The sequence below is a fragment of the Haplochromis burtoni genome, unplaced genomic scaffold (genome assembly GCF_018398535.1).
Source record: "Haplochromis burtoni strain Fernald_Lab_line unplaced genomic scaffold, NCSU_Asbu1 Contig_281, whole genome shotgun sequence".
NCBI classification, from domain to species: domain Eukaryota; kingdom Metazoa; phylum Chordata; class Actinopteri; order Cichliformes; family Cichlidae; genus Haplochromis; species Haplochromis burtoni.
The window spans coordinates 723,015-747,535 of NW_024582642.1; the positions used below are offsets into that span (position 1 = coordinate 723,015).

The following is a 24,521-nucleotide window of genomic DNA, read 5'->3' on the forward strand; positions in this document are numbered from 1 at the left end:
TATGTTTCTCATATTCTCTGAAAAATGTTCATCACACATCATGATGTCTAACACACAGATGGCATATTAAATGAGCAGCCACATTTTTTCATTGCGTTTATTTACATGAGCTGTCCGCTAGAAGAATAACCATTTTAGCAAAGTTTGTGAGAGACTGAGTTTAATAAGGCACAAGACGTACAGGTACAGGAATGGAAACTGTTTTCACATCCATTTCAAAATGCACTCATCTTTCCTGTTGTCTTAGAACCCAATCTTTTCTTGTTTAGCACATAAATATAAACTGTACTTTTCCTGGTCAATAAGACTATGTGATATGCGTGAGAACTCCAAAACAAGAAAACAAGTCCAGTTGTTTCAGCTTCAGCATTAATAAATGCATGTGTTAAACCCTAAGGCTGCAAGAGACAGACATGGCACACTGATGGAGAGATGATAATCTTACATCTCATTTCAGCTCAGGGAAGAGGTGTGAGGGATGGGGGTGTAAAATAGGTGTTCAGGACTTCCGAATCAGGTCACAGGAAAGTGACACTAAGCTGAGGATGTGAGCACCCGGGGGTGTCTTATGCTGATTGACTTTGTGTATCAATGTGTCAGCTGCACTGGCTCAATAAGCACTGAAGGCTGGGAGCTGTCAGAATGTATCAGAACCCAGAAAATCAGAAAAGCTGTCAACACAGCAGTGCACATTGAAAAGACCTTCACATCCTTTGGATAAACAGCAACAAGGTTTTGATGGGACGATTAGAATTGTGCTAAAAATAAAGTGTCACGTACATCTGATTATAAAAGCTATTAGGCTGTAGTGACCCATGACAATTTCATCCACATGATGCAACGGCGTTTTCTTGTGGATTTGGTGAAAGACACTAAGATCCACTGTGCTCATATCTGCTCAGAGTGAAGGATTATCCTAAACTACAACAGATGGCGTGTGTGCAACTGGGGCACCTTTTCCCCTCTCAGTGCCCAAACAGTCAGACCATTGGCTGTCAGCCTCACAATATCCTATACGAGTGTGCTTCAACATATCTAATATATCTGTTTATTTAATATACTCGACTGACTGCTTCTGCTGTGTGGTGTGCCAGTCTACTGTACATTTTTAGAAGTTTAAATTTACATCCACTTCTCTTTTAAACCGCCCCAACTTTTCTGTGAGTGTCCCTCACTGGAGATGAGAGCTCAAGTGTGGTAGAGCAGTTTTCAGTGCAAGAGACTACAGTTTCCAAAGTAAGATCAAGACCCTCATCGTGCTCTTTTAAGATATTCAACAATGACAGAGAAAATTTAGCCGAAACATCAGAACCGTGGTGCGTAAAAGAGTCCCATCTTGTGCAGGCTCAAACCTGCACCAAGACAATGCTCACTCACTGACTCAACCAGCCATCACCTTTGGCCTTCTATAACTTCCTTGACCTTCAGTGTCACAGTGGCCATATTTACATCAGATAAGGCTTTTGATTTTATAGATCTGTTCTCAGAATCTTTTGATCACACCTCATTACTTGTAACACTTTTGGAAATGGTAACTAATTAGAAAATAGATATGTAGGGAAGGTATGGTAGTCATAGTTAAAAGTAACAACTGTTGAATGGGCATACATTGGTCGTGTCCAAATTCATGGGCTGCATCCTCCTGAGGACCCAGCCTTTGCGGTCTACGTGGGCCGGGTCCTCAGAAGGGTCAGGTAGGCCGGAAGTAAATGGCCGTGAAATTGGACGGTCTAGCCTTCTGATTAGCGTCACCGCTGTCTCGGTGGAGTTTAATAAACTCAGCCGTCTGCTTCTTGCTATCTAAAATATAACAGGACACTGGTGTAAATTCTCGACTGTCTCATGCTTCTGTTTAATCAGTTTTCTGTTTGACGTTTAGTCAGCTGTGTAAAAACCAAGGAGGAACCCACCCGGGGGATTAATAAAGTTTTATTTTATCTAATCTAATCTAATAACTTTAATCTCAGCCAAACCGATTTACTCACGAACAAACAAAACACTGAAAAAAGCCCAACAATAACATTTTTAAGTTGTCTAAGTGACTTATATATTACGTTTAACCCGAGCAGCGAAAGTCCGCGGGGATCTGAAAATGATGTGCCAGGAGTTGTGCCGTTCTCAGCTGCATCAGTAACCCTCGAGCTCCCGGCTAGCTATCGAGCTGGTGGGTAGTAGAAGCCTCCGAAAACGTCGATGCACTTTTGCAAATATGCGATATCTTGATAAACCGAGCAGATATTTGATGTTTACACAGCTACTTTCTCGCCTGAAAATATGTTAAAAGTTTATTTTGTGACCCAGAAAGATTAGTATGAGTAATTTTAAAACTTAGTAGCGGCCGCCATTGTTGGAAACTGGAGTTTGGCAGGGCCGCGCTATGAATTCTGGGATATGGTAGGCCACGAAGGACACACCCGACCCATCCTTCAAATTCGGGGAAAAGGAGGACGCATTTGTCGGCTGCATTCGGAGGAGTCTACGAATTTGGACAGCCTTCGGCGCGTCGCTGTGACGTAATCGGTCTACAAATGCGGCCTCAGGAGGATGCAGCCCATGAATTTGGACACGACCATTGTCCACATTCATTTTTCAAAAATTGTTCAGCCAAACCTCTTGCTTAGAAAGCTTTTTTTTGTAGACCTGTAACAACGTCATGTTACTATGGCAACAGTATTTACTTTTTCCCTGGTGCAGCCCTTGAGGTTATCTGTCTGGAACAGGCCACTTTAGCCTTAAAAAAACACAAGAGTGGCTCACAGTCACAGATGTGTGACTGAGATGACCACACAGAAATATATTCGCTCTCACTGACATCGAACAGAGCCAAGAGTAGGAAAAACTCTCTGAAACTGAGTGCTTCGAGCAGTCTGAAGCCTGAGCTGCTAGGTCATAGAGATTTCCTGCACGCTGACCTCAACTTTTTGTATTTGTCTTAATATTAGCATACACCATTGTAATGCAGGGTGGATGTAGCTCAGGAAGTAGAGGTCATGCATTCATCAGAGTGTGACAGAAAGCACTTATGTGTAGTAAAAAACAAAAGTGCTTCTATGAGTGGGTGAATGAGGCATGTTGTACAAAGCGCTTTGAGTGCTTGTCACATCAGAAAATAGCAAAGACAAAATAGGCTCATTTTGAAACTGATGACATTATTTTTCGGCTGAGGTTGTATTATTGAGACAGGACATATACAGTTGCTGCTGAACAGAAGACAATGATAAGAACCTCCACTATGTGACAGAGTGCAGCATAAAAAGGCCATCTCTCAGGAGTGACAGCATCAGTCACACAGACAGGCTCTTCTACAAGGCTCTCCATCATTTAGGCAAGAGATTCACTGGTAGCAAAAAATTCATTTGCTAAAACATCTAGCGGCAGAACAGTAAATATAAAGAATGAAATGGCACACATCTTTAAGCTTGTTTCACAGGGAATTAATAGCATATTCAATAATGAATTACAAGGTGACAATAGAGGGAAGAAATACCAAAATTAAGTAATTTTGTTTAAATCTGCAGGTCAGCTTGTCACAAGGTCAGAGTGGATCTGTTGATCAGTGTCCTAGATGCTGTTCCACATTTTGATTCACCAGGATTCCCTACACAGTCAGAACAATCCAACAGGATGACTGCTCAGGCAACTGTCTGCTCAGGAGGAGGATCCATCATGTTTTCACTTCTTTAGTGAAGGGGAGCCCAATGAGTTGTCTTCTCCTCCGCCTTTGACGTACCAAGTATGTAGCCAGTCATTTATATAAAACACAATTAGGCAGAACGGTCATGTTGATCTAATGATGGACACTTCTGTTTCTGACTTGGAGAAGACTCATAAAAACTCAAGAGCCTTCTTATTCCAGCTTCAGATGTAGTTAGACATTTTGGACCCAACGTGCCACCAACTACCTACCTGCAGTTGTTAGACTCTGCATTTGGCACAGCTGAGGATGGGGAGGAACTGTTGGTGAGGTTCATGAACACGTAGCAAGATTATTATGGCTTACTTGCATCGCTTGCAGGTGGCATTGACCGCATTGTATATAGGGGAGGTATACAGCCACAACAGGTCAACAAACACTTCCTGAAACAGTTTTACAGTGGCTGTTGAGACCATCACTTGCTTGCTGTTCTGCAGCTAGAACTTAAGAATCAAGAACCCCCATCACATGCTGAGCTTTTGTGGCTGCTGCGTACTGCAAAACATAGGCAAGAAACAGAAAGTAGTTGAATAAAACTGCACCTCTGTACTACAAAACTGAAGGTTGTCTCCCATAGACAGAATGTTCAGCAAGTGAAATACAGGCTGAATCTGCATCAAGCGACATCAGCAGGTTAAAAAATCTGAAAAAGCTGACCTGAAAAGCCAACTGATTTCCCTCATGGAACAAATGAAAACCATAGCTTCTAAGAAAGAACAGATACAGAAAGATGAAACTAAAAGAACCTGACCATGCAAAGACCAAACCAGGGCCCTCTTACACAGCACCTCTACTTTAAAGCCAAAACTGTGGTAGTGTTTTCATTGTGGAGAGGATGGTCACATTGTGGCCACGTGTGAGTCAGATTCAACTCATGCCTTGGTAGCTGCAAAAAAGAAGGAACTAAGAATTGTCAGCAGTTATGGGAACGCCAGCAAAGGAACACACCTTCATTAAACTGAAGACATTCCCTGTCGTGAGACAGATGGGAAATGCAACGGGTCAAACACGTACGACTGATAAGAAGCCTAAAGTGACCGCTAAGAAGTGTGTGATATTAACATTGCATGCTGAGCGAGGTCATTTCAAATTACCCAAAGGTTTGATAGGGGTAAAAACTACAGCACAGGTTCAAATGGAGGGCAATTGTGATAGCTGCATAATGGATACAGGCTCCCAGGTTACCACAGTTCCCGAGTCTTTTTACAATCAGAACATGCCACAACATGAGATCAGAGCAATCCTTGAGCTTTTGGAGGTTAAAGAAGCCAATGGCTAATCTATGCATTATCTAGGCTACATTGAGATTAATGTTGTATTCCCCAAGGACTTTTTGGGTGCTGAGGTTGAAGTAGAGGTCTGCGCGGGAATGTTTTTTTAGTCCCGCTCCCGCAAGGTTTTGTACCGCACCCGACCGCTCCCGCTGTATATTCAGTCTTTGTTCACCCGCTGCCCGCTTAGAATAATTTTCTACCCGACCCGACCGTTCCCGCTAAATTTAGATCTGGTTTCCAAAATCTCACATTTAAATGGGGTACCACCAAAAAATAGAGATAACAGATAAAACTGCAGGTTGTGCAATGATTGTATTTATTTTTCTTAAACAAGATGCATTTATCTGTCAACATGCAACATTTATCTTTTAACATGGAAAACGTGTTGCAAAAATAAAATAAATAAAAACGAATACAGCATTGTGGCCTACTTGTTATTTTTATGTAAAATACAAACGTATCTCACAGACATCGAATTTTCCTATTCTTGCTGCTGTGTCGACCAAATGTTGGGCCAGCTGTGTGAAGCCTTTTCCAGAGATGGTATCATACGGTCGAATGTCTTGGCAAACAAACTGAACACATTTGTCTCTGGTTTCTTTTTTAAACTTCTCTGGCACCAGCAAAGATTTAGTAAATGCCAGTTTTGTTTGCCCCTTTGTGATGGGACATGAGTGCCGCCTTAAACCTGAGGTTCCAGTCTTGTGACTGCAAAAGGGTAAAACTTTGAGGCATTTATCGCATTGTACAAAGGGTAATTTTTTTCCATTTGCGTCTATGACGCATGAAAAAGACTCCCATACATCAGACTTGCCTGATGTGGGTTTCCTTAAAGTAAACTGACCGTTGTCTAATCCCAGCTGAACGTCCTTCAAGGAAATTGCATCTTCAGTTTGCTCTGCCATGTTGGTAAAGCGCGCTCTGATGCAGGTGATGCGCGCACAGAGTCACAGACTGTGCAAGTAAAATGCACGTGCAAAAAGCACTGATCCATGCGCTCAGTGCGTGTAACAGGCGTGAGCACTGGCTGTACCAGTGCTCAATTAGAATGAGGAAATCACAGATATGCTGTTCCGAAAAAATGTCGGGCACGCTATATTTTCAGACCGCGCGCTCCCTGTTCAAATTACACCGAGTTACCGACTGCTACCGCATTTTATTTGGAAATTTATTCCCGCGCCGCAAGAAATCTGGTCGGCTCCCGCGGCTCCCGCGGGACAGCCGCGGGAATGCAGACCTCTAGGTTGAAGTTCTCACACTTGCATTAGTGGTTCTAGATGACTTGACTTTGGGAGATCAGGTAAAACACTGCGTAAGCTGTCTGATGAGATTCCATTTAAGCACAGTAAAGCTGTCCAAAAGCATTTGCAAGAACTTAAACAGCCAGGTGTAATCAGGGAGTCCACGTCACCATTCTCTTCGCCCATAGTGGTGGTGAGGAAAAAGAATGGGAACACGTGTCTCTGTGTTCATTACAGGAAGCTCAATTTGCAGACAGTGAAAGATGCTTATGCGCTCCCGAATTTGGAGGAGACCTTCTCCACGCTGAGTGAGTCCCAGTGGTTCTCTGTCCTCGACTTAAAATCTGGCTGGCCATCCCTCCCTAGTTCTGCTGGGGGTTTCTTCCTGTTAAAAGGGAGTTTTTCCTTCCCACTGTCGCCAAAGTCCTTGCTCATAGGGGGTCATATGATTGTTGGGTTTTTCTCTGTATGTATTATTGTAGGGTCTACCTTAAAATACAAAGGATCTTGAGGTGACTGTTGTTGGTGATTTGGCGCTGTATAAATAAAATTGAATTGAAATTAAATCAATACCGATCCTATCACTATGGGACTTGGTACTGCCTTGTATCAGGAGCAGGAGGGTCAGATAAGAGTCACAGCATATGCTAGCAGGGTTTTGTGTAAGCGTGAGTCTCATTACCATGCCCACAAATTAGAGTTTTTAGCCCGAAAGTGGGCAGTTACGAAAAAACTTTGTGATTACCTTTATGGTAGCCAGTTCAGTGACAGTAGTCCTTTAATATATGCAGTGAGCTATCGTTGGCTAGCGGCACTTTCTATGTTTAACTTTTAGCTTCAGTGCAGAGCTGGAAAGCTGAATTCTGATGCAGATGGTCTTTCAATGTGACCACATCGAAAACTGCTCAATGACACCGTTTCACAAAAAAAGAGCAGGAACGTACATTCAGTGAACAGTGGTTCACTGAAACAGATCTGTCTGGTCAAGGAATCACCCTTGGCCAAATGTGGTACCAGCTATCTGTGAGAAGCATCTCCTTGGCTGTAATCCAAGTGAAAACACAGACGTGGAGTGTGCGTTCACCCTAGTACACTCAGCCTTGTCTGTAGCTGCTATACCAGATGAGTTTGTAAATGAAGATCAGTGTGATGATTTACTAGTTATTCCCCACATGCCAGTAAAGCAGCTAAGAGCAGATCAACAAGCTGACCCATGTTTGAGGGAAACCATAGCTCAACTTGAGACTGGGAACAAGGTTTAACCCAACTTTAGAAAGCAACTGCCTGATATCCCCTTGCTAATTAGACAATTCAGTCTTCTTGAGCTACACAATCAAATACTGTACTGGACACATCAAGTTGTTGATTCTGTAACCTGACACACTGTTCTTCCGGAACAGTTTCGAGATGCAGTCCTCCAGAGTCTCCATGATGATATGGGCCGCTTACGCATTATACAGACTCTCAACCTCGGTGAGAACAAGATTTTACTGGCCAAGCAGATGTTGAGGGAAAGATTTTGAGAGAAAAGATTAAAACCTGTTAACACTGTGTTCTGAGAAAGTTCCTTCCTGAAAGCGCCGCTCCTTTGAGCCTATCATGCTCAAAGGACCAAAAGAGCCTGAGTAATATTCAGGACATTTTTGTACCTACAGACCAGTTTATTAAGTAAGCCATTGCAATCCCAACACCAAACCAGAAAGCTCAAACAGCCAATTGTCTGTGGGGTAATTTCATTGTCCGCTATGGGATTCTTGAACATTTGCACAGTAACCAAAGGCCTGACTTTGAATCACACATCATCAAAGAACTTTGCAAAATCATGGGTGTTCACAAAATACATACCACACCCTACCACCCTACCAGTGGAAACACTGTGGAGTGTTTTAATAGGACTTTGCTGAACATGCTTGGCACATTGGAAAACAAAGGCAAATCACAGTGGCATAGCTATTCGAAACTGTCGGTCCATCCGTACAATTGTACAAAGAATGATATAACAGGATTCTCATCTTATGAATTAATGTGTGGTTGTCAAACCAGATTGTCTGTTTTAGTGCATGCTGTCTGCCTGAGAGGGAAACATAGTGGGAGTCAGATGTTTATGTTGCGGTAAAACAAGATAGAGATCTCCCAATTTACACCATAAAACCTGAGAACAAAGAAGCTTCTTGGCGAACTGTTCATCAAGATCTCTTACTCCCGTGTGGCTTCATCACACCAACTGGGGAGAAGCCTGTTACGACAAAATTCAAGCACAAGCCAATAACGCGGTTAGCTAAATAGTATGATGAGACTGAGCCTTCTGAGACAGAGGAGGATACCATCCGGCTTCATGAGAGGCTTCCCAAAGAAACCACCCAATTCACCACAATATATGAGGTTCCTAAATCATGCTCTGATAGAGCTGATAGTGAGATAGTGCAGCCAAGTTTAACTGAAGACTGCTTAGGCGTCGATGACACAGTGATCAGAAAAAACTTGTTTCATGATAATCCAGAGACCACTGTAGAGTGAAAAACACTTGGCTGCTGATGCTCCCGAAAATGAAAGTGACTTAGCAGACATGTCCACTTTCTAGGGAGACGTTCTCCGAAGTGGAGAAGACTCTGACATTGACCCTAAGGCCATTAACAACAAAGATTCACAGCAAAGTGTGGAAGGTTAAAAAAATGGACACTATTAGGCATTCAGTCAGAAGCAGACTTCAACCAGAAAGACTGCAGTACACCCACTTGGGAAACCCACTGATATCTATTGTGCAATATTTATTCCAAGGCTTGAGCTTAGCTTTTACTGATGATTTACAACAGAGCAAAGTTTTGAAAGTTCACCAGGGGCTATTCCCTCAAGTGGTGAAGTCACAGCCATTTCCGATGCAAAGTGACTTGCATAACTTTAGGAGAACAAAACTAACTCTGGTTTCATGACTGGTGAAATGTAGAAACATTTTGAACTTGCCATTTGTACAATACATTAAAGTAACTTGAAGTAACTCTGACCTCGCTCTTAGGTCAGAGTTTTTGATTTGGAGATCAAAGGACTCAAAGTCCCCAGAGAACTTCGAATATTAGACCTTCTGGAAATCCACAGAAGGAGAATGATCTTCCATTGCAATGGATGTCGTGCCACAGCCCATTTGGAACTCAATCTTGCAGTCTGATTGCCTGAGTTGGGTTAGGGTTAGGACAAACTGTGCAAACCGTACATCAATCGTTAGACTGATTTCACACCAATAAACTGCTGAGATCACCCGACAGGCCTGAACTGGATAACACTGATAACTAAAAGGCCCGGGTCTTACTTTGGTATCTGTGCGCGCACACTATTTTGGTTATTGTAGTTGGTTGATATACAGTGCAAGAAATTTTAATACAACCAAAGCTTTGCTTTACTTATTTTTTTGTACACACTGGTTGCAGATGCCTGCTCCTATGTTTTTTTTTTTCATAATTCATTTGATTCATTCTTACTCTATCAGAATACATCAATTTGTTGGAAAACATTATTATAAACTAATCAGTGTGTATATATATGAGTACACAAAAAGAAAAAGAAAAAAAGAATTATACTCCACCAAGTCTGTTATTTTAAGAGGAGAAAAGATTTGCTGTACCTGTGGAAGAGGACAGATTTAACCAGCGTCACCACATCTCGACTTGCGTTGTAACCTGCACATACAATGGCCACATGGATGGTCTGAGGAGAAAATGACAAAGTGATTAAGAAGGAGAGATGTGCACAGCACAAGGAACAAAGTATAACTGTGAATTGGCTTAGTAAAAGAAAAAGACAACACTGATTGTGTGTTGGAGCATTCATTAACTCATTCCACCTCAATTCAAAGGGCAATTATAGTAACTGTCAAACAAAAGTTCTCAGACGTGTATAAAACTCAACTGTAAGATGAAGCTTTGTAAAATCTAATGAACTTTTAATGAGAAGATTGAGGAAATAGATTTGATAATACTTTTATGATACTATACTATGTACGCATATGATAATATCTTCATACATTTAGAGCAGATATTCTAATAATTCTCAAATATATGTTGACTTCACAACATATAGTTGAACAGATGGCTGGAAGTTCTCCTTTATGATATTTTGGTAGACGGCAGAATTCAGGGTTCCATTTACCACAGCAAGTCTTCCAGGCTCTGCAAAAGCAAAACAGCCTCAGACCTTCACACTACCACCCCCATATTTTACTGTTGCTATGACACTCCTTTTCTGAAATGCTGTATCACTTTTACGCCAGATGTAATGGGACACACACCTTCCAAAAAGTTCAATTTTTGTCTCATCAGTCTATATTTTCACAGGAATCTTGGGGTTCATCAAGATGTTTTCTGGCAAAACTTAGATGAGCCTTTATGCTCCTTTTGCTCAGCAGTGGGTTTCATGTTGGAACTTTGCCATGCAGGCCATTTTTGTCCAGTCTCTTTTTTATGGTGGAGTCATGAACATTGACCTTAATTGAGGCAATTGAGGCCTGCAGTTCTTTCAATGTTGTTCTGGCTCTTTTGCGACCTCTTGGATAAGTCGTCTCTTGGATGAGTGGGGTAATTTTGGTTGGCTGGCCACTCCTGGGAAGGTCTTTACATCGCAATAAAAAGCCCATTGAAACAACTGCTGCTGTGATTTGGTGCTATATAAGTAAAATTAGAATCAGAATCAATCAGAATCAGCATACATTATTAATCCCTAAGGAAATTGTATGGTTATGGTTGCTCCCAGACAATAAGGACAGTAACTGAACTAAATTAAATAATACATCATATTACAGAGTTGCAAAATATAACAAATAGATCTTGTCTATATATAAATAGGTCAATTATAAATATACAGAATATTACAGAGATTAAATTGTACTCTAAACTTAAAAACTTTATTTTCACTGTAGAGGATGTGTAAATATTTGTGCTGTCAGCATTAACCTCGTTAAAATGACGTTACCGTTAGCGTTGTTAACGCGTTGACCCTGTGCAGCCCCACGCACAGGGTGATCCGTGTTAACTCGCTAAAGGAGATTTGCCGCGTTAATGGAGTTATTGTGTTAACGTCATTTTAACGAGATTAACGCTGACAGCACTAGTAAATATTAAGGGTGTAACTATTAAACTGTACAGTGCATTAGATGGAGGAGTTGTACAGAGAAATAAGCATTGTCTGAGAAATGTTAAAAGACTAGCTGCCCCAGAAGATAGAAACGACTCTGGCCCTTCCTGCAGAGTGTAGTGGTCTCTTTAATCCAATCCAGTTTATTATCAATCTGTACACCGAGGTATTTATAGTCCTACACAATGTTCACATCAACTGCATGGACTGAAACAGAGTCGCAGTTTTCCTGGTCCTGCTAACATCCACAATTGGTCCTTTGTGGTGTCCCTGTGTTGCTGATCACCTTGCCATACACAAATGTTGAAGACGCACATATTGTGGTCATTCATTTAGGTAATTAACAATCCTGGACACAAAAGAGGCATCCACCTGCATCGCTATCGGCTTATCACCCGAGAGGGTTGGTCTGATAGTTCTGAATGGACTGGAAAAGTCGAAAAACATGACCTTCACAGTGCTCACTGGCTGGTCCAGGTGGGTGTAGACACGACTGAACAGATGATGATGTCCTCAGCTCCAAGGAGGAGCTGGTAAGCGAACTGAGGGGATCCTGATGTGGCCTGATAGTAGGTCGAGCTGGTCAAAGATGAGTCTTTCCAGGGTCTTCATGATTTGGGATGTCAGAGTCTGTGGTCTTTGGGGCTGGTGGGCCCTGGGGTCTGTGGTCTGTGGTCGCGGCATGATGTCTTCCACAGCACTGGGACCCTCTGCCGACTCTGACTCATTTATGAAAGACTCCACAACACTGGGGGGCACAGGCCTTGAGGACACGAGGACTCACCCCGTCTGGTCCAACAGACTTGTCTAAGGGGAGTCTTCTCATTTGTCTCTGAACCTGGCTGAGAGTGAAAGTAATACCTGGGGGAGGGGTGTCAGGACTTTTACAGGAAGCTATGGTGCAATGTGTAGAGAGAGTGGCGTGGCTGTGGATCGCAGGCTGACTACAGGTAAGTCAGTAGGGGAGTGAGCATTCACTGCAGTGTTGAATCTGTTGAAGAACACATTCAGCTCGTTGGCTCTGTCCTCATTGTCCCCAGCTCCTCTGCTGTTGGATGGGCCTGAATTAGGTGATTCATGCTATTCCATGCCTCTATCATGCTGTTCTGCTGGAGTTTTCACTCCAGCTTTCTCCTGGAGTCGTCCTTACCCTCTATGGCCTTGTCCTTCAGTAGTGCCTGAACCATTCTCACCTCCTCTCTATTGCCCATTCTGAAAGTCCTCTTCTTGTCATTGAGGTGAGCTTTGATGATTTGAAGCCTCTTTTTTTTAAGAATATCTTATTTAGCAGTTTAGTAGAGAATATGAATAAAAAAAATAAATTAAAAACAGTTCAAACAAGAATCAGACAAATATGTCGGCTGCCAGACCATGAGAAAGTTCAACAAGAAGAAAAGGTACAGAAACAGAGGTTATAGTCACAGTAGGAACCCTCGGATAAACAAATGAATTAGCAAATCGCTCTACCTAAAAAGCTGACATAAAATGAGTTGACATAAAGTGCTCTTATAAGCGCAGATTGATGTTACACTCAGCCAATAAAGGCCACCACATCCTCCCAAATTTGTCTCTAGTACCAACTGTATTTAGTTGAAGCTTTTTCAGTTGTAGAACAGACATCTCGTTGAGCCAGTGTTCAAAACTTGGTTGGGTAGCTGACTTCCAAGTCAGTAGGATGAGTTTATTTGCCACCTCCATCCCAAGGTGCACAGCCATCTGAACTTAGAGCGCCAGCTGACGTGACTCTGAGGAGCATCTAAATATTGCCAGGTTTTGATTTGCAATGTTATTGCAATGTTACAGAAAAATTATCCAGAAAACCACTGAAACACTGCAGACCAGAATGCGGTTAGGAGTGGGGCAAAACCAGAATAGGTGGGCAAAAGACCCCTCACCCAATTGGCTTCTGTCACATACAAAGGATATTGATGTGATTCAGCATAACTGATTTGAGGGCTCTTGAATCTGTGGATCACAGTGCGTTATGATTCATGGCAGGACACTGATACTGTGTCAATCACAACATGGATATATTAAAGCTTACATTACCAAGCCACGTCACAGAGTCATATCTCGTTGAGGAGGCCAGCAATTAACTAGAAGAGTAGGCTAAAATATGCCTAAAGGCATCCTGTAGAAGGCAGTCATACTATGGTAATAGTGCTGCGGTATGTGGAAACATCTTCCAAGGGTTAGGGTCATCTTCCGTAATTCATCTTGCATTACGGAGCAGAAACTTTGAATGGTCTGTTGTGGGTGGAACACTGTAGTATTAGAAAACCCGCTTGTGGAACCTGCTAGGACAAAATTAAACATATCTCACCTCGCACTTATCCACCACTGGGTGTCGGACACAGTCTGAGCTATTACCCACTGTAACAGCTTTCTGGCTCTCATTGTCACCTGTGCCTTCCTCTGAATGTGTTCGGCTTTGGTTGCCACGGTGATTATTGCTCGGAAGCTGTGCAGATGGGCTCCTAGGTGGACGGCTAAGTTCTCGGCGCAGCGCCCGGTTCTCTTCCTCCACCACCCGAACCCGCAACTCTAAGGCCTGTCGTTCACCGGCTCCGCCCACCGGGGTGGATGACAGGGCTTCCAATGGAGAAAGAGGGAGGGGCTTCACTGTGGAATTATAACAGGGAGAAACTGATTTAACATGATTAAGAACATCAGTGTCAGTGGCCAATATATATGAAGTTGAATACTAATAGAAAAACCCACACTGACCAGCCCCAGTGTGGGTTTTTCTATACAGAGAAACCACTGATATGAAACGTCACTGCACAAAAACAAATCTAAATTGAAGCAGGTAAGTAGCTTGTCCAAAAAGAGGTGCGTCAAGTGTATAAGGCTAGAGCTACAGCTATTATTTATTCCTATCCATGGCTCATACCCATGGACACATCTTATTAATCTGGAATGGTACAACAGAAACATATAGTGCTGTGCTGCATAGTGCAGTTTTAGGCTTGATTTAGGAGTGGTACGACCATCTTCATTCTTCAGCACAACCTGAACTTTGTTGGAAAACTTTCTTTCATTTCTGAGGATTTTTTATGAGTCTGTGTGGCCAGTACCATTCTCTATGCTGTTGCTCGCTGGAGCAGCAGGTTGAGGCTCCCAGACGCCAAAAGACTCAATACACTGAACCTCAAGACCAGTAATGCTGTGGGGATGGAGCTCCCTTAAGGTGGTGTCGGAGGGGCGGATGTTGTCCAAGACAAGGACAATGCTGGACAATACCTCCCACCCACTCCATTACCTGGTGGCCAGTCACAGGAGCATGTTCAGTGAGAGACTGAGATTACCCATAATGCACCACTGAACAACACAGGAAATCATTCCTCGCTGTGGCCATCTCCCTGTACAACTCCTCCATCTAATGTACAATACTGTAGTTAGCTGCACCCTTTTGCACATCCTCTACAGTGAAAACAACAAATAACAAAGTTTTTCAGGTTAAATTACAATGTCGGTCACAAATAGTTCTCCAGGCTTCTTTTAAAGCTCTTCTTTGGATGTTTCTGTCTTTTCTTCCATTCTCTGTCAAGATGATCCCACACTGCTTCAACAATGTTGAAGTCTGCATTCTCAGGAGGCCAGTGAGCAGCAGATCAAATTATAAATGGTTTTAAGTGCACATTCAGACCTGTGAGACTCATTTAGAAATCAGACATTGAGCCATGGCTCTGTGCTACATGAAGACATTACTGCATCTCTGCCAGTCAAGGGCACTTTGTATATAGTTTATTAATTAATAACTGACATATGAAATGTTCTCACAGGCCACATTGTATCGCGTGCCAGATGTGGCCCATGGGCTGCATTTTTGACACCCCTGTCTTAATATTTTTTCCCCCAATTTGTATATTTATACATTTTATATTTTTGAATACTGTTCATATGTAGTGTTGTAGAAACTGCCCCCCCCCCCTTTCCCCACATGTCTGCACTGAGTAGGAGATCCTCTTTATCTCATTGTACATCTGTATAGTCACAATAAAAGGCATTCGACTTCTAATATGATTAACTTCCCAGAATGGAATTGTAAAGGAATGAAATACTTGGAACATATATTTATTATATTATATATTATTATTATTATTATTATTATTATTATTATTATTATTATATATTTATTCCATCTCACAAAATAGATATACAGTATGTGATTAACAAGATTAGATTTTTAGAATAACAACAAATTAAATCTATAGTAAAAAAGAAATTTAAACCTAATAAAATTGAATTACAAACATTAGTCCGTTTAGGATTTCAGCTTAGACCAAAACTTCTGGTCTCAGATTTGCTTAAAAACCTTTAAAAATTGATTAGAAATCTATTTATTTTAAAAACTTTTTGGGGGCTTCTTTACAGTTTACTTTATTTCTATGGCGTGTTACATTTTCCTTTTAAATTGCTTACCACTACTTGTTTTGTCTTATTACATTTTGCTTATCAGCTTAAGAGTCATCTGTGAAGAATTGTACCAACCTGCATAAAAGTGTCTTTACAAATAAACATTGATGTATGTAAGACATTTTAAAGAGCCACATAACTGCTTGATTCATGCTTTGTTCACAAACCAGTTCAAATGGGATCAGTCCAAGGATCATAGTTTCAAAATGTATAAACGCATTGCTTTGGCAATATTATGAATATGATCAAGCCAATAAAACAATTTAAAATGAACTGAACTGAGAGGTAGTGATAGAGTCAAAATGTAAAACTGAATTTGAGCCAGTAGTAGCACATCGGTCCTGTCTCACACATCCAGGCTTAACCTGCAGCCAGGCCCTGTCACAGCTTATCACACTCCCAGGAACTGCATCCCACCACCAGGAATTACTGCCAAATCTAATAATTACTTTGCAGACCTTGGTGACTATTCCATTATGGGAGTGTATACACATATACGCTCTCCAGTGACTGTGACCCCAAGTCAAAATTGCCAATTTAATCATAATTAATAATGGCACTACTGCAGCATTTCAATCCTGTGAGTCAAAGTGATTAAAATGGCTCCAAGAACTTTTGGACATTATTGTCTGGAGGAAGTAATCAACTTTAGACAGGCCTCAGTAATTCATTAACATACCACCTCAGGAAGAAAGTTGGGAGAGAAAGGTCACTTTGTCTACAGGAAATTTGTATCTTCACACTTTCTGGGACAAGCCTCGGGCTTTAATATTAAGGCATGACATGCACTGAAAAGTATGACAGTACTGTTCCTTATTTTAATCCCAGCAACCTAAACTTTTATCTTTACTATGGATGGCTGTAGCTCAGGGGGTAGAGCAGGTTGGTGGTTTGATCCCTGGCTGCTCCAGTCTTCATGCCAAATATCCTTGGGCAAGACACTAACCTAGAGTTGCCCTCTGATGCATTAAATGTATGTGATTGTTCGATAGAAAAAATATAGAAACACTGCTTGTATAAATGGGCGAATGAGGCAAGTCGTATAAAAGCAATTTAAGTGCTCAGATTAGAAAAGGACTATATGAGAACCAGTCCAGCATTTTGTTAACATTTAATCAGCTCAAACAGATTTTTCAAAATAGGTAATATTTATCTGTAATATTTAAAAACTTAACGATGTGTTAAATTTAGAAAAGAATAAAGTCAAAAACAAAATGTTAAAAAACAACAACCTTTTATCATGAATTTTTTAATTTTAAAACCGTTAGAACAGGAGAAAGTTTCCCAGTCTTGCATCACTTTTTTTAAAAAATCCTGTCCTGTCTGGTAGCTTTTGCAATCAGAATTATGATCTGAATGTGATAATGTACCAAACACAGTTTGCTTTTCCAAGAAGAACTCTATAGGCTCTTCTTGTTCTTGTTTTATGTGTTTATGTATTCATTTCATATTAGTGTTTTCATTATTGTTAGACTGTTTCAAAAATGGTCAAAAAACCCCCACAGAAACCTAAATAATTTAAAGCCATAAAAGTTGCAAACAACTGTGCCAATACTTATTGTCCTTACCTTGAAAGCTCCCGACTGACAGGTAAAGCCACGTAAGTGCTGGGATGAAGAGCAGGGCGAGGGAGGCCACCAGGAACTTCCGGCGCCCGCGACACATTCCCAGCATCCTCTGGACCAAAGCAGATAGAAAGAGAGGTAAAGTGACCTCTATGTGGGTAGGAGCTGCTGTCCAGGCTGAGTCATAGCACTGAGGGAGAGGAGAGACCAGGACAAAAAAAAAAAAAAAGAGGTTAGAGAAGAAGCACACATTTCACAGTCTACATAGATTGATTATTATAATGATTATTTTTTGATTCCTGACGCTGATGATGTTTGAGCAGGTTTACTCATTCAGCTTCAGAAGAAGGTGACATACACGGCAACTAAGGAATTTCTAGATAGCATGGCCTCTTGGAGAAGATAGGAAACCCTAAAAGCCATGCAATCTGCTCCGTTAGAATTTCATCCAAGTGTGTATGATACACAAATGCCATTTGGTGGAGATGTGACATCTGCATACTAAATTTTAAATGAGCGAAGAATGCGTGGTGGCCTGTCACTTTCCTCCTTACATGCTGCAACGTTTACTTACAGCACCAAAGCTATATTGTGTAGGATGAGGAACAGGTAAAAATCTGGGTTAGAATACCCAACCTGTTCCCAAGCAAACAAATGGTTCTGACCAAGCCTGCAGTATATGACTGCCTAGGAGTAGAAGTCAATCATGACAATAATTGGCAATGAAATGTATCATTGCCTTGTTAGGAAGCACAGGTTGTGCAAGTGGCTAACATTTCTACTTTCAAGTCAGTTTGGTTCAATTCAATTTATAGCACTACATAACAAAGTGAAAACTGCATCCATTTATTGTATACAATTGCAAATGTCAGATCCAAACATTTAGCTGTTTAGCTGAATATTTTTTGAAAGACTTTTTGACCAAAAAACAACAACAAAAACAAAAACAAAACAAGTTAAAATAAAAAACATCAGACAAAATTATTCAGTCAAACTGTTCATCTAAAACTTAAATCACACCTTCAGAAATGAAGTCTGACAACTTTCATGTTATTACATATCACATAACACATCAGGCAGTCACACACTATGTGGCTTTATGACCTAAAGCAATTTACCAAAGTCTGTCCACAACGAATATCGTGTTCAAACATAAGTGTCCATAAGTGCACGTGCCACCAGGACTTGGATTCATCAGGTGATGGCCACCAGCTCGCACTGGAACTATTCGGGGAAGAGTTTGAAGCGATGGGAATGAGAATCAGCACCTCCAAATCTGAGGCCATTGTCCTCAGCCGGAAGTGGGCGGAGTGCAAGCTCTGGGTCAGGGACAAGTTCCAGCCCCAAGTGGAGGAGTTTAAGTATCTCAGAGTCTTTTTCACAAGTGACATGAGAAGGGAGCAGGATATTGATAGATGTATTGGTCCTGCGGCTGCAGTAAGGCAGATGCTGTACCGGTCCATCGTGGTGAAGAGGAGAGAGTTGAGTATAAAAGCTCAATTTACCGGTCGATCCTCTTCCCTACCCTCACCTATTGTTACAAGCTGTGGGTAGTGAACGAAGGAACGAGACTGTGGATACAAGCGGCAGAAATGGTCTTCCTCCGAAGGGTGGCTGGTCTCTCCCTTAGAGATAGGGTCAGAAGTTCGGCCATCCATGAGGGGCTCTGAGTAGAGGCGCTGCTCCTCCACATCGAAAGGAGATCGTTGAGGGGGTTCGGGCATCTGATCAAGATGCCCCCAGGGCGGCTCCTGGGTGAGGTATTCCAGGCATGTCCCACTGGGAGGAGGCCCCGGGGCAGACCCAGGACACGCTGGAGGGATTATATCTCTCGGCTGGCCTGGGAACGCCTTGGTGTTCCCCCGGACAAGCTGGAGGAGGTGGCTGGGAAGAGGGACACTAGGTTTCTCTGCTTAGGCTGCTGGCCCCAAGACCCGGTCCAGAAAAGCGGAAGAAGATGGATGGATGGTAATTTGACATATTTTAGTTTGATGTAGAGCACAGAGGTTAAAAGTACAATTATATAATATTATTTGAAAAATCCTTTTTCCATTATAACTACATTTGTAGTTAGGGAAGCAATATAGTATCATAGTGTCACCCGGTAAAACGATGTAAAGCAGGCAGAGTTTAAAATGAAAAGTATTACCAAATCTGTTTTTTTGTCCTTTTTCTTTTTTTTTAAACATATGGCCTGAGCAAAGTAAAGAGTGCAGAGTAAAGTGGAGTGGCTGGGGAGACTTAACCAAGTGTCTCCACAAAATTCTGACAGGCAGGCTATGAATCATTTTATTAGGTCCTTAGCATTTGACCCTTGTGTGATAATAACTCCACTAGATCCTGTAATTTACATTACAAATGCTACACTGAAGAAATTTATTACCACATCCAAGTCAGATGTCAGAGGACAGATTGAACAAATCCAGCTATGCAGGGATCAGCCTCAGAGTCAGAACACTTTAATAATCTATAAGGAAATTATGTGGGGGAAAAAGCAGGCAGAAAAAAAGCATTGTTTTGAAAAAGCAGGAACACAACACTGGAGAAGGAAAATAGCATACCTCTGTATTTTCCTTCACTTACTAAGAAACAAACAGTGTCTCATTTTTATGGTGGTTTCATTTTGACAGCGAGAGAGAGAATATCAACTAAAAATCCAGAAAAAACTATTGGTTTGCATATAGTAGAGTGAAATAAGTATTTGATCTCCTACAAGAAACTGTGGCTCCAAAGGTTGGCTGTCTCCATGTGGCACACAAATTATAATCAATTAATCTATTTCAGCTACTCTTGATTGCAACTTGTATATGGGTATAAAATACACCTGCCCACAGAATCAGTTTCAAAGCAAGACTGTAGAGCTGTACGAGGCTGGAATGGGCTAGAAGACCATCAGCAAGAAGCTCTGTGAAAATATGACCACCGTTGGTACAATGGAAGACATACGAAATAACCATCAATCACCGCTGGTCTGGAGCTCCATGCAACATCTTGTTCATGGGGTGAGAATAATCTTGAGAAATGTGGTGGATCAGCTCAAAACTACACAAAAGACGCTTGGTAATGATCTGAAACCAGCTGGGTCCACAGTCACCAAGAACATCTTTGATAACATGTTACAATCTTTTGAATCATCTTGTAGGAACCACAAGGTCACCTTGGATCAAGAAATAAACAGGCCAAATTTAAGTTTTTCAGTGAACGTTAGAATGATTAAGAGAAGGCTTGGGAGAACGTGCTGTGGTCACATCAAACTAAAGCCGAGCTCTGTTGGCATGAACATCAACACTGTATTTAGAGGAAGAGAAATGCTTAATATGACCCAAAGAACTCCATCGCCACAATGAAGCACAGAGGTGGAAACAGAGACTGTGGAAACAGTCAGCACTGAACCACATTCAGCACTGGATCAGATAACTTACTTCCCCCATTGTAGATTTACAGGAAGAGACATACACTAATCAGCCACAACACTGAAACCTTGTGCTGTCTAATCACCTATGAGATCCACAAGTCCAAAAGTACTGTATAGTGTCCTAGGCGTTTAGCACTTAGCAGATCCATGGATTCAGTGTCTTGTACAATAAGACCTCTCTGGGTCGAATTTTCCTAGCAGAGTATTGCAAAGAACCGATTAATGTCATTAAGCTCTTTTGTTTTTTCTTGTTGTGGCTAATTGATTATATGCAGCACTGACAGATAGACATGACATAGATAAGGTCAATGCTTGGGAAACCAAGTTTTGATTGATTGGCTCTTAAATTCTTTAATTCTGTGAGAAGACCAGTTTGCATTACTGCTACAATAAATTACATCTATTTCTTGTCATTATGGTTTATAGTAGAGATCCACCAATTTATCACTTTCTCAATTTGTTGACCATTTCCTAAAATGTGTTTTTAGAGAAACTTTCTCCAACACTCTCCAGCAAAAATAAAAACAACTAATAAGATCACACACGCACAGTCCCCAAAATAGATCTTGCTCTTGAAATGTAATTGGGAATAAGCCTTGATGGGGAGTTTCTCACAGTATCAGAAACTGTGACATGTAAAATCTACTCTTTTTTTAAGGGTGGAGTTATCACATGACTCAGCATTGTCCACTGTCTATCTTAACTGTATACTTTTTGTACTTTGTTTTGAGAAAACAGAAAAAAAAGAAATATAGAAAAAGCCTTTACACTATTATTGGAAAAATTCATCCCGGGATCCAGCAAACAGCCCCAGACCATCACACTTCCTCCTCAATGTTTGACAGTTGATGTCACACACTGTAGAACCATCCTTTTACCTGCTCGAAGGCGTACAAAGATTATGCGTGATGAACCAGAAATTTCAAAACTTGATTCATCACTCCATAACACCTTCTTCCAGTCTTCAGTAGTCCATTGGTGTTGTTTCATGGTCCAGGCAAGCCACTTTGCCTTATTCTGACGTCTTAGCAACGGCTTTCTTGCTGCAACTCGTCCTGTCAAACCTGCAGCTCGAGGTCTTCTCTTCACAGTTGAAAGTGAGATTTTCTTACTACGACCACTATTAAGTTGTGCTTAAAGCTGTTTTTTTTGTGAGCCACCTATCATACAAGCTGTTAACTCTCAGAAACTTATCCTCTTCCTGTCAGAGCCCAAAAGGTTGAATCTATTCAACTGGACATAGCATTTTCAGTGGAAAAATGGTTTGCCACTTATCTAAGTGACTTCTTCAGTCTCAGCTGACTGTGGGTTTCCCCAACCTTATAAACAGTACCTTTGCACAGCGACTGAAACTAACCCAGTTAATGAACAATGGGCTGTGAGGTCAGTTTCTTGATCATTAATATGTAAAATGTCATGACCATTGATCAACAACCACTGATCAAAGACCACTGATCATTGATCAATGGCCATGAGTATAATAAAATGAATAGAATTAACCTTTTGGGATTTACTTTCCTGGGTGATTGAGCATGCATCAAAATGTTTTTTCCAGATAGTGTTTTAGCTTGAAGTAACTGCGTCTGTTTCCTCTGTAAAGCTGTGTGATTTTAAACTTTATTTCCATTAATGGGGGTAAATATTATTGTTTTGATTACCAAAGGGGTGTAGTGATATGAAGTAGAAACCTAGCATATCGACATTAAGAGTCAGAACTGAAACTAACATTTGAAATCTGACTTTAAGAAGATGAACATGTCAAAATATAATATGCTGTAAACCCTCATATACTGTGTGAGCCTGGACATGGACCATAATGCATTGTCTCCAAAGTCCACTGTTAATATGCAAAGTATAAGCACATATCACGTTGCAAGAAGAAAAGAATTTCTTGTTTATTCAGTGAATGTTTTTGTTTAGTGCTGGCAGCCCAGAATGAGAAAATCAATGAAGCAGTGACCAGAAGAGGCTCGTTTGCTGATCCAACATACTTCATTTAAGAGGCAGCTTCCATGTTTATTTATAAAGACAAACAGGCATAATCTTGAAACATTATGCATTCTGGGACAAAAGGCGATATCGATTGTTGCCTGATTAGCTTAAGGTTTTTGACTCATTTACTGTTAACATCTGAATACCCAATCCTCAAAGGTGAATTTACTGACAGGATTTTGTGCAGAAGCACTTAATGAAGCTGAAACATCCTCCTGATCTTATGCTCAGAAAATGATCCGAATCATAGCCAGTGGTTGTTCATGCATTTATACACACAGATGTATGGTCATTCTAAAAATATTATATTTTTACCTTTGAATTAAGATATAAGAAAACAATAAATAATTTAAAAGTTTAGTTAATAACAGAGTTACAAAGTTAAAATATTGACCATTACAAAAATTATTTAATATGTGGTGACACTGCCTTCAAACTGATTATTTATACTGTATTTTTTTTCTCATTTACTTACATTTTATATATTCCATTAATAATCAATTTATATGCCTACAGTCATGTCAAATATATGCTACCACAGTTGTGTTTGTTTGTGGAAGTATTTGCTTATTGGAGAGATGTTTTGCACCTGTGCAGCCCTCCAAAATCTTCGCATTGCCCAGTGTAAATGACACTGTGCATTGGTGGAATGCCAATTAGTTGACAAGTGGCCTGGAACATGGAAGGGAGACCGAGGCCTTTCTCAAAGTGCGTATTTGTGTGTACTTGTGTTCTCATGCACTTGTTATATGTCATCAGTTGCAGACCAAGTACTGTCCCAATTTAAAGTACACATCAAGTATGCTCAAAATTCCCGGATGTGTTCTTGCTCCTCCCATTCTATCGAGCATGCATCGGTGGTGACTTGTGGACCTGGTGCAGCCAAATATCCCAGAATGCATTTCATCCAAAACGCGGCAATGGTGGAGGAGAGCGGCTAAGAAGTTTCAAATATTACTCTCTGTGTAACAAAATAAACTTTTAAGATATTTTACGGCAAGAATGTAGCTGTGTAAACTTCAAATATCTGCTATCAAGACATCACACATTTGCAGAAGTGCTCCAACAGTTTTGGAGATGTCTGTTACCCCACCAGCTTAGAGCCGGCGAGAACACTTGATTCCCGGCACATCGTTTTGAAACCCCCGTGGTCTTTCGCTACTCAGGTTAAACATGACACAAGTCACTTAGATAATTTAATTTAATAAAGTAAATCTTATTTATTTCAGTGTTTTATTTGTTCCTGAACAAATCAGTTTGGCAGTAAATAAAGTTAGAACAGTTCAGTTATGAAGCTTATTTAATTTTAAAGTCTTACTTTGAGAGCTGTCAGCATATTTTAAATAGAATATTTCACCCATCATATCCCTGATGTAAAAATATGCTGTTCTTATTTAAACAGCTGACTGAACTAAATCTAACTGTAGAACATCTGACTAGTGTTGTTGAGTAATGAGGGTTTCCCATACCTGTTTGAAGCGAATAGTGCACTGCGCATGCATGCAGTGAAAAGAAAAAAAAAAAGAAAAAAAGAAAAAAGGCTAATACAGGACCAGGTTCCCCCCAGAGTCAAGAAGCTTCTTGCATGTAATGTCTCCACAGTTATACACTGTAAAAGCTGATACGGAATCATGAACCCAGCGTCTTTACTAAACATCAAACATGGTGTCAGAAGTTGTGGTGTGGTCGTGTGCTAAAGAGCTGCCAACAAAATGCTAAAGTGAAAGTTTTCTCAGCACCTTGATGACATAAAATCCCTCGTGCCCAACTCTGTGCTGCCCTGGGTTCCTGAGCTGGAAG

At 41.0% G+C, this 24,521-nt stretch overlaps 1 protein-coding gene across 4 annotated transcripts in view; it reads right to left on the reverse strand.

Annotated features, from left to right (window-relative positions):
- large1 (LARGE xylosyl- and glucuronyltransferase 1) overlaps positions 1–24,521 on the reverse strand; it is a 48,543-nt gene that overhangs the window by 17,763 nt on the left and 6,259 nt on the right. For 3 of the 4 annotated variants that reach the window (XM_042227796.1, XM_042227797.1, XM_042227798.1), the window contains 3 exons: positions 17,318–17,504; positions 13,654–13,952; positions 9,826–9,908 (listed from right to left, as the gene is read on the reverse strand). In XM_042227796.1, coding sequence (XP_042083730.1) covers positions 9,826–9,908; positions 13,654–13,952; positions 17,318–17,423 — 488 coding nt within the window. In that variant the 5' untranslated portion in view covers positions 17,424–17,504. The remainder of the gene's footprint in view (positions 1–9,825; positions 9,909–13,653; positions 13,953–17,317; positions 17,505–24,521) is intronic. The other variant, XM_042227799.1, reaches the window with a different exon arrangement.